The sequence below is a fragment of the Ascaphus truei genome, chromosome 2 (genome assembly GCF_040206685.1).
Source record: "Ascaphus truei isolate aAscTru1 chromosome 2, aAscTru1.hap1, whole genome shotgun sequence".
NCBI lineage: Eukaryota > Metazoa > Chordata > Amphibia > Anura > Ascaphidae > Ascaphus > Ascaphus truei.
The window spans coordinates 101,349,640-101,360,710 of record NC_134484.1 but is presented as its reverse complement, the minus strand read 5'-3'; the positions used below and the strand labels follow the sequence as shown (position 1 = coordinate 101,360,710).

General features: G+C 39.2%; 1 protein-coding gene across 1 annotated transcript; it reads right to left on the bottom strand.

Moving 5' to 3' along the window:
* Positions 1 to 4,415: 4,415 nt before the first annotated feature.
* On the bottom strand, positions 4,416 to 5,991 carry LOC142488120 (uncharacterized). Its single transcript, XM_075588492.1, has 2 exons — positions 5,831 to 5,991; positions 4,416 to 5,467 (listed from the first exon to the last, which is right to left on the bottom strand). Exons 1-2 carry the CDS (start codon positions 5,925 to 5,927, stop codon positions 4,416 to 4,418), a joined length of 1,149 nt encoding a protein of 382 aa, XP_075444607.1. The 5' UTR covers positions 5,928 to 5,991.
* Between the last annotated feature and the right edge of the window lie 5,080 nt (positions 5,992 to 11,071).

Sequence of the window (11,071 nt, the reverse complement as noted above, 5' to 3'; positions counted from 1 at the left end):
TTACATATATGTACTTTCTGTATCATGTATATGCATTTAGCTACTCTTGAGCTTTCATGTGCATTGTATTACAAAATGATTACTCACATTTCATCACATTTTATGTATGTTTCCTTATAATTTCCATTAATGTAATATAGAGGTGGTTGGAGAAAAGGGGATAACTGTACTTATTTGTTTACTTACGGGAGCACATTCATCACTAGCATAGACACACTTTTTAAGACAACTGTTTGTGTCTCTATCAATTGGTGTAGGATCCATGTATAACACCGACAAATGATAACACCAGCTTTATTATGGTAGCTTATATCATCATATTGACTATACTATGTATTTCTAAACGATTAATAAACACAGTAAACTATAGTTAGTTAGGTTAATGAAATATACACAGAAACGTACTTCATAACATGATGGTGATGTCATATTCAGAACATCATGCATTGGAGGGGACCATAACATCTGGCCAGTAACATTATTTGCTACAGTCCCAAACCATTTTATCTACATACCCATGTAACAAGAGATTTTAAAAATAAATGGCTACTTGGTTGTAAGTGTCCTTTACATTGGGAGAAGGAGTGGCTCAGTGAGTAAAGACACACACTGGCACTGATAGTTTGAAGCAGGGGAGTCTGGTTCAATTCCCGGTGTGGGCTCCTTGTGACCTTGGCCAAGTCACTTTATCTCCCTGTGCCTCATGCGGCAAAAAAACATTTGTACGTTCCACGGGCCAGGGACCTCAGGCTGAAACATGTGTCTGTAAATCGCTGCGTACAACTAGCAGCCCTATACATGAACATGCTCATATTATTATTATTATTGTTACATAGTTTCGACAGTCATACGTTCCATTACATATTAGAATACACAAATGTGTTAGCAGAGTGGGAATGGTTGTTATATATAAAACACACCATGTCATAAAATGTTAGTAGTCATTAAAGAACACTCAATAAAAATTCATGAGGCACTCTTTTGCAACATCATTATGTTAATTAAGTGCTTATGCAATATAGGCATAAGGGTATCACATTTTTAATTGTTTGTTAATAAGCGCTGCAAGCAATATAAAATTAGTTCCATATGTAGTATAGTAGTCGGTGGCTCCTCCTCACAATCATCTCATATAAAGGTAGACTCTTCTGAAATCATACATTGATCCGATTGTATCTTCCCCGACATCTCTGAAATACAGCAAACACATGATGGTCAAAGATGGCACCTTACTAGATATGCATCCGTGACAACGCGTTACGCAGCTCTATATGATTGTGTAGATACACACGTCACTCACTTATATGTTAGAAGTAAAACTGTTCATCAGTATGTAATGTTTCTTTAAATTTGTAGCAGGCATAACTATGTATAAGAAGTGAACGTTGCCTGTATACTGAAAGATGTGCGCGCACATCTTTGTGTGCGCACGCACTTCACGCTTGGCTCCACTAACTGTTAGCGCATGCGCAAAACAAAGCGTACGTTGTGCGTTCAATACATGTTGAAAATACCAGTAAACATAACATCTTTATTTCAAATACAATGAAGACGAAACTACATTCGTTCTAAACGAGTACATCTGTATTCTTTTTAAACAGACGTGTTTGAACAGAAAGCACGGCCGATAACACAATGCGCAAATGCAATACGTGTGACGTCATGTTAAGCCAGCGTGAAACGCATGCTAACACTCCTCCCACTCAATTAACATTCGGCTAACGCCCAGGGTACGCCTACAAACACTGAGCCGCACGCATCACACACTGCAGTTACCGTTACTATAACAAAACATGACAGCCAATAGGCTTTGAGGCGCGCACGTCGCTTGGGGGCGGGACTTACATCACTAATCCTTTTTAAGGACGCCTTGGCCCATGACAAGGGTCCCACGTCATACGTGGTGGACCCGGTTTTCAATGTTGTAGATGTTGCATGATAACAAAACAGGTATGTGTTAGAGTAATGGTAAAATGTTGCTAATATGTTTAAAGGGATAGGAAAGTACGTATATTTATTCCGTCAGCAATGTGTACTACTCTTTCAGGTCCTACTATATTGTATTAGGAAACAATTTGTTTGTGATCGCTACATGTTATGCAGTCTGCAATGTTACGCTGTATCCACGCATTGAAAGTGAAAATGGTGGTTACAAAAAAAAAAAAATTTAAACGCAGAGTCAACGCATAACGATTGTTATATTTACCATTCTTCTAGAATTAACTCTTCGCCTGGCTGCAACTGGTCGCTCCAGAAATGCAAGCCATTTTCATCCACGCTTAACCCAACCGCTGAATCCAGTATGGCACATATCTCCTCCAGGATGCGCTCATAGGAATCGCCACTGCTTTCTTCAAATAATTGGTCGGGAGGTAGGTTCATTTCTTCCGGTTCCCATTCCAATGCAATTTCAGCTGAAAGGCTTGGTACATAATCATAGTACTTTTGTTCTTGTACAATGTGGGTTTCAGGAATGGAGGCTGCAGATATTGCAGCACGTATCGATTCAAACGGATCAGTAGTAGCGGATACATTGCTATTGCCATTAGGAATAAATATGCCTTTCACGACAATATAAGTGCCGTCTTTCAGGATAAATTGTTTTTCCGGGGCAATCTTCCAGAAACCATAGGTGTGTTGTAGCTTATCCTGGTCACGTTCAAAAAAGTCATTACTTGATAAAGTGAATCTTATTGAGGAATTAAAATTCCGTGCATGCTTACGGTCTTGGTAATAAGGATATTTTGCTCGAATGAAATCATCGATTTGGCGTGTGCTTGCTTTCTGTCCGCGACTGTTCAAGATGGCTTCACAGATCATGTACTTATACCCTAAAAGGGGATTAATATTGTTAACGAATTCATCAGCCATGTCTGAGTAGCACAAAAGCTGTGTGCAGGTCTGTGTTATTTGCTCATCAAAATGAATGTGCTGAATGGCTAACAAACTCCTGTTTTTCCTTGTCAAGGTCAACAAAAGTAACTACTTTGACTCCTTATTTCAAACGCCAATTGGATTTGTTTGTCTAATTGGGTTAACAGTTGTGGTTCGTGATATGGGACTGTGGGAGAAACATTTCTCCTTCTTTTATCTCGTTTGTGAAAAACATCCCTAGACTGTGAATGCGTTCACATAGTGTTTTTTTGAAAACTAACAAAGACCAGTGTGTGAAAATATTTCTTAGCCAGGCATATCAGTAAAAACACACCTGCAAAAAGAAATGTTTTTTCCCCGCTTACATTTCTGTGTGTATGTGAAAGTCTGGTTAACTCCCTGTCTGCATGAGTTTAAATACGTGTGTGTATATATATATATATATATATATATATATATATATATATATATATATATAAATATATCTCTTATAAAAATATATATATATTTATATATAATATTTTATTTTTTTTTATATTGCAGGAGTACACACAACATTGATGGCATTAAGTATACCTTGTATGAAACCTATTTAAATGGTGAGAAACATGATTGAATGAAGTAATAAACATTTGTTTAAGCACAATACTGTTAGAGTCTCATACTTAGGATATTTCTCAAACATTAGGCCTGTATTATTAAAATAGTGTGCTTTCACAAGGAAGCATGAAGTGTATTAGTTTGTGTATACCAGTTTATATAGTACTATATATATATATATATATATATATATATATATATATATATATATATATATATATATATACACACACATATATACACATATATACATATATATATACACATATATACATATATATATACACATATACACATATATACATATACATATACACATATATACATATATATATACACATATATACATATATATATACACATATATACATATATATATACACATATATACATATATATATATACACACTCACACACTCACACTCACACTCACTCAGTGTGTGTGTGTGTGTGTGTGTGTGTATATATATTATTATACATTCTGAGATGTTATAGAAACGAACACACAACTGATTAAAGGACAAAATTACAATGGCCAAGCAAGGCAAAGGTAAGTAATAATTTACACATAATCCTGCTGTACACGTACAAGAAAGATGTTTGCACTTACTTAGGTGTTTTAATAATTGCATGTGACTAATATGCATATGCAATTCTTACATCAATTAACACACCCAAATGCAATGTTTTGCTGCAAAGTCAATGGCAGCTTCTCTAAACTTAGCAACTGGCTCCTGGTGGACCATTACTGAACAGACGATTACAACATAAATATTTATAACACAATTAATTATGAGTGTTAACATTTCCAAAACTTCACGTGTACAAGAACATAGTTGAAAGTTTGGAAACAACACAGTCTTCAGCATACATACAATAGTAATTAGATAATCTGAAGTCAACAAAACAAGGCCAAAGACATATTTTCTGAATTATAACATTTATTTTTTTTGTTCCTTTTGCGAGCGAGTAACAGGCCTGCTTGTTGTCTCTTGAATTTTCCTTTTTCTTTTGCCACCAACTTTAGGCACAACAGAGCCACTTTGAGTGGCCTCTGGCACTTCACGGGCAGGGCTTGTGGCCAGTGACTGTTCACCTACGGGGCTTGTGGCCAGTGACTCACCTACAGGGCTTGTGGCCAGTGACTCACCTACAGGGCTTTTGGGCAGTGATTCACCTACAGGGCTTTTGGGCAGCGATTCACATACAGGGCTTTTGGGCAGCGATTCACCTACAGGGCTTTTGGGCAGCGACTCACCTACAGGGCTTTTGGGCAGCGATTCACCTACAGGGCTTTTGGGCAGCGACTCACCTACAGGGCTTTTGGGTAGTGACTGTTCACGGACAGGGCTTGTGCCCAGTGACACATGTGAGCAAGTTGGTAGACACTGCACAAGTGATGGTTGGTCTGTTTCATGTGTGTCTTGTTTTGTTTTTGTCGCCTCCTTTGTAGGTGTCTGCTGCTGAATTTGTACAGATGGCAGCGGTAGGATGTCATCAGGAACCTGCACAGCAATGTCTGCTACTTGACCGGTAACATTTGGGCCTGGTGAATGAATATCAGATGAATGTGGTGAAAACTGACCTGCATGAACAGATCCTGGCTGGGAGGTGTTGAATTGTGGTACATTAGTCATTCTCCAGTAATTAGCTTGTGTTTGCTGAACAACTAATGCTTCGAATGAGGTGTTGATTTTTTGCAACTGTTTAGGCACTTCAATGAAGACTCTGTGGAGATGTGCCAATTGTGATACTGTTTCTTCCTGCAGTCCAATCATCCTTTCCAGCACTGTCATCATGTCTGAATGGCGACGATTTTCTGCGTCCACTATTTTTCCCTCTGAAGCTACAATTGCATCGTATGTGGAAGTTGATGGACGATTTGGCGGTACAACAGTTTCTATTGGCACCTCTTCATGGTCACATGATTGTATTTCAGTCTCTTCTGTGGCGTCATCCTCATCATACTCATCATCCTCATCACCATGATGTTCTAAAAAGAAATGTACACATTATTAAATGGCATGTTAATGTATGCTGTGTTACTATGTAATTGTACTGTGTCCTAAGTAACACCTAACATGTTAGCATACGTTTTATAACCTCATTAAAAACTACCTTGACTTACGAATAATGTTTGGACTCAGTATGAAATATGAATGAATGAAAAGTTGCTCTAAACTCAGAAGTCCTACATGATAATTAACATCACTAACACAATACATGTTGCCTTACACTTAATTTTCACTGACACTAAGTAATCCTATTTAAAGAAGATGTGCAAAACAAATAATGCACATGACAACATAACATATAGAAGAGCACATATTATATGGCCAGCAAATGATACACTCACCTTCTAGTAGTGTTGAGCTGGCTGACCCAGGTGAAGACACTTGTTCCATCTCAGGTGACACATGTCCTCCAGGGGCAACTATATATAACAATAACATAAGTTTTACATTTACATGTGTAAATATTGAACAAACACTTATTGTATGTTCTGTATTTATGATTAACTAACAACATCAGTTCCTTAACCGAAAATGTGTGTGAAAGTGAACATAAATAGTTGTAATAACACTGTACATGCCTGTGTACTTAGAATTTTTGAGTTCCCTAACATACAACATACTATGTTTCTGCAGTAATGCGTGAGGATAAATAGATTAAATGAGTACATAAAAATCATATGTTGTGTAGTGATATCAGTATCATAATGTACATAACTATCATGAGATGACCATTCACAATGGTTATCATGAAGGTGGTCATATTGCAAAAAGTGTTGTTTTTGGTAGAGGATATGTGTGGTACATTAATCGAAGATGTGGCACACCTGAATGTGGCTGTGACTCAACAAGACAACACATGCAGTGTGTGATAATGTGTCTTTGATAGTAGTTCAACTATAGATATGAGTGAACTAATGTGTGACGTACGCTTTGATAAGTAATGAGTTGTTGGGGCATTTAGTAGCTAGAGTTAAGCTTTCAAATGAGTGTGATTAACTTCAGTTGTGCTATTCAGGTTGTAAGAAAGGTATTCCCTTCCCCAAAAAGCCTAATCAGCCACACCTTTCAATGACTTGAAACAGGTGCAAATGGTGTGAACTAAGTTGACCGTGAAATGAGGCTGTAATTAGTGTGTGTGCTGAACCCCACCCCCTCTGTTGAAGTGTATGCTGTGATGAGATATTAATTGCAGCTGCTTTAACACAATGGTAGATGAGCTAAGTAGTCATCTGCAGTGTTTAAGTTATGAAAACAATGACATAACATATGATACGTGTGCCTCATTATGCTGTCTGTATATGACATAAAGCAAAAATGGACCTTTTCATAAGCAACTATAGATGTGTTAGTGCCAGTGATGTTTGTAGGCCGTTACATGCAATTTCTTTGATGCATGCTTAAAATAGGCAGTAATGTCATGTTTGTCGGAGTAAAATCAATAAAATACACAATAATATGATACATATTTCTGTTCTGTACCTGTAGCTACTAATAATTTCTCATGAACATGTGTTACACATGTGTACTACCCTGTTGTTCCCCATCTTCGCCCACCATCAATTGCTTCCACTGCAGCTATGCATTTTGGGAATTCACATGTAAATGAGCACGCAATGGCACGTGCTATATTAGTTACTGCTTTTAGTAGGACTACTACATATATGTCTATTTTGAGATATATATATACAGAATCAGACATATACATATATAGATGCAGGTATGCTTATATTGTGAAGACAGTATAAAAAGCAGTGTAAATATGCAAAATAACTGTAAGCAACGACACGCCTCGTACAGTAATATTTATCACCTGCTGGAAATTGTGACGGATAAATTCCAATGTCACGGTCACCAGCCAAGCCTTCCACGACGACGGTAAGTAATTTTGGCCGAAGCAGCTCCTCCAATGGAGTCAATATGAGACGTTGTGGTGTGGGCCCACCTCCAGTGCCAGTAGCATGCACGCGTTGGTCTTGTATTTTCTTTTTCAATTTGGACCTAATATCATCAAATCTTTTCCGACAATGATACTTGTCCCTGACACTATTCCCACAGGCATTGACACCAATGACTATTGTGTCCCACATTTCTTTTTTGCTTGCTGCACTTGTCCGCCCTTGAAAAACATATAAAAGATATGAGGTAAATTAATAATAATATAAGCACCAGTTTCCTACACTGCTAGCTGTTCCAAGAGATAGCAAACATGCTGTTTTATGTGTAATATGTGCAGCACATGAGCATTCACTACTAAACCTATACATGTAAGCAAGGTTGCATTCATATTGTATGCAGTTCTGGCAAATTGACCGCCTGTGTTTATTTGTCCTTGTAAGGCATGATAAAAAGCTGTGTTTCCACACTAATGAACATAGAAAGATATTGTGTACCCATATTTGCATATGAACAAAACTCAGATGACCTAGGATCACATGTATTTGAATAATAAATGTAAAGTTACACTTACCTACTAAATGTCCATAGAGACTGTCATAGTGCTCCAGAATGCCAGTGACAAGAGCCCTATTTTCCTGGTCATTGAAGCGAGGATTACGTGGCTTCTCCACACGTTTTTTCCGAGCAGGTTTAGGGTCAGAGCTTGGCTGGTGCTGACTGGACTCTCCTTCTTCCAATGGAAGAGCCTCCAAAAGCTGGCCACCAGCAAGCACGCCACCACCAGACACCCCATCAGCAACTGCGCCACCAGCAGCACTCCCAGCACCAGCACTCCCACTCCTAGCACCAGCACTCACACTCCTAGCACCAGCACTCACACTCCTAGCACCAGCACTCACACTCCTAGCACCAGCACTCCCAGCACCAGCACTCCCACTCACAGCAACAGCACTCCCACTCCCAACAACAGCACTCCCACTCCCAGCAACACCACTCGCAGCACCAGCACTCCCACTCCCAACAACAGCACTCCCACTCCCAGCACCAGCACTCCCACTCCCAGCAACACCACTCGGTGCACCAGCAACATCACTCCCCTGAACAGAACGTTCACTCCGACGCGTACTCGCACGAGTAGCAGTCCCACTCCCACCAGCATCACTCTTCCCACGCTTTGCGGGCATACTTCCAGCACTCACAAAAAACAGACAAGAAATGTACAGGCAATCACACGACCCACTTCCACATATAAAACAAGACAAAGATGTAAACAAAACAACAAAGGACAAAGCTCACCCAATACACAACAAGTCTCTCAGTCAATATGCAAATCTTCAATCGTCCAGCTCTGTGCGTCTCTCTCTCTCTCTCACTCCCAACAACACAGAGAATGATTAGCAGTACACGTTGCCTTTAAATATGGCGCGCAATCAAAAACATGCTTGTTTCGCCTGATTCAGCAAGATTTGTGATTGTGCAACCTAACAGCACCCCGCCACGCACGCCGATACACCTGTGTGTGATCGGCTCATCATCGTGAGAGTGGGCGGATTTGTTTTCTGGTTGATTTTGAATGTATTCGGCACTTACTGCATACGGAGAGGGAAAAACGCCAATAACATGACTAATCGATAAGCTTGCCGATTTCACATAATCGTCGCTTACTGCATGAGGCCCTATGTCTCCTATAAATATGTGCCTAGATTCCAAATTTTACGTTAATCGAACAATTCCCTGAGGAGCTAGAGTGAAAAAACGAAGTTCTCACGAACATTTGTTTGGGGGCTACCTGAAGCTATGAGTAAAAAATACCAAAACCCAACCTACGCTCTTCCTTCTGATCCTATTAGATAGCATGCCAAGTTTGGTGCTCTAGGATTAAGCATGTGGATTTGAATAGCCGGACAAACAAACAAACTTTCTGAATTATAGTATAGAATAGTATAGTATAGAATATATATATATATATATATATATATATATATATGTATGTGTATATATATATATATATATATATATATATATATATATATATATATATATAGTGTGTGTGTGTATATATATATATATATAGTGTGCGTGTGTTTATATATATATATATATACACACACACTATGAAATGTGTTGCAGCTCCCTCTGACAGCAAAGTAGTTTCGGTTAAGCAGATTTAATAAAGCATTCATGATTCTTTGGCCTCACGCTTTAGCGGGTCAGTGATGTTCCGTATTATTGTGTCTTTAATTCCACTTAAATGCTTTTTTGTTCTTGGAATTCTCTTAGCCAGATCTCCGCATTCCAAATGGCAGATATCACAGCTACTATAAACCACTCATTCAAAGCACCGCCCTTGCTTTCGATTGTCTGGCTACACAGAAAGATACCACATAAAGAGATATTAAAGAGAGTATGGCCATATAAAGCCACAGAGCTCAGCCACAGGCTATGCAGTTTTACAGTGCAAATGCCGTTTGAGCTGGTTTCCTCAAACAAGCAGCTTTTCTTTGGGAAGATTGGGACGTGTAAAATGTCCCCAAATAATTTATTCTTCAGCAAAGGCGGACGTTTGCATAAATGACATCTTTTTCACATGATCTGCAGGCCTGTCACAGTCATCCTGGAAGGCAGTGTAACATTTACAGTCAGTGGTCTTAAAGATTTTCATGAGGTGTCATGTTTACAAATTAGAATATTTCCATTTAGGGTTGCCAGGTGTCCAGTATTGAACCGAACTGTCCTGTATTTGGACACTCTGTCCAGTAAAAAATGAGAGGTAATACTGGACATGTGTGTGTCTGGTATTACCTCTCTGGACATAGTGACCTGACTGGCTTGGGGGGCCGCGGGAGAGCAAGGCTGTTTCTAGGGGACTGTGGTAGGACGCCCTGTAGGCAAGGTCAGACAATAGTCCACACGTGTAGTTTCAGTTTAAAGCAAATGTTAAATGGTTTTATTTCTCCACAGCAGAACTAAACATTTGGGCACACTGTCCCTTTAAGGCAACACAAACTTAGCAAAATAAGACCTACTCCACATTGGGAGAACTTACAAACAATCTAAGCCCTATCTATCAGGCTGGCTGGCTATATCCAGTTCCCAACCTTTTAACATATAACACAACAGTCCGGAAACAATATTAAAGTTCTTACTGTGTTTTAGAGAGAGGGTTGGAAATCCATCTGGCTAGCGGCTTGCATAGGACAGCTCTGCAGTCTGAGACAGCCACTTTCCACAAGCATTACATTCTGTATCAAAGGTGGTTGTCAGCTGTCTCCGCTTACTTCCTGATTGCCCAACCATTCTTCCTGGGTTAACCTTCTGAGTGCTTGATGAAGGACTCAAATGTATGTTTCCCAGGCATAACTATCAGTACCTGACTTCACCCTGTCACAGGGACGGGGCAACTTCCTCCCTCCGGATTGGCTGGTGGAGTGGAGTATGTACCTCATTTTGGATCCTGAACCCTGAAAGCAATGGCGAAGTCATAAGCCTATATTTATTAAGCAGTACTATGCATACGACACCTTTCGTATCTTGAAGATACTTAAATGGGTCATAAGGTGTCTCTTCTGCAACAGCACCGCTTAGTGAATATGGGCTATAATGGCTTTACTGAAACACAGCAACATGACCAATTCTATAAAATACAGAATGGCTTCACTCAATATGTTTCAAGTAATTAATATTTA

What these genes read in the sequence shown, in the direction of transcription:
- LOC142488120 (XM_075588492.1), bottom strand. Translation starts at nt 5,927, where the DNA reads ATGTTATTGTTATATATAGTTGCCCCTGGAGGACATGTGTCACCTGAG. An exon ending in CAGCTCAACACTACTAGAAG is followed by an intron (nt 5,468 to 5,830) that starts GTGAGTGTATCA and finishes ATTTCTTTTTAG; the next exon opens with AACATCATGGTGATGAGGAT.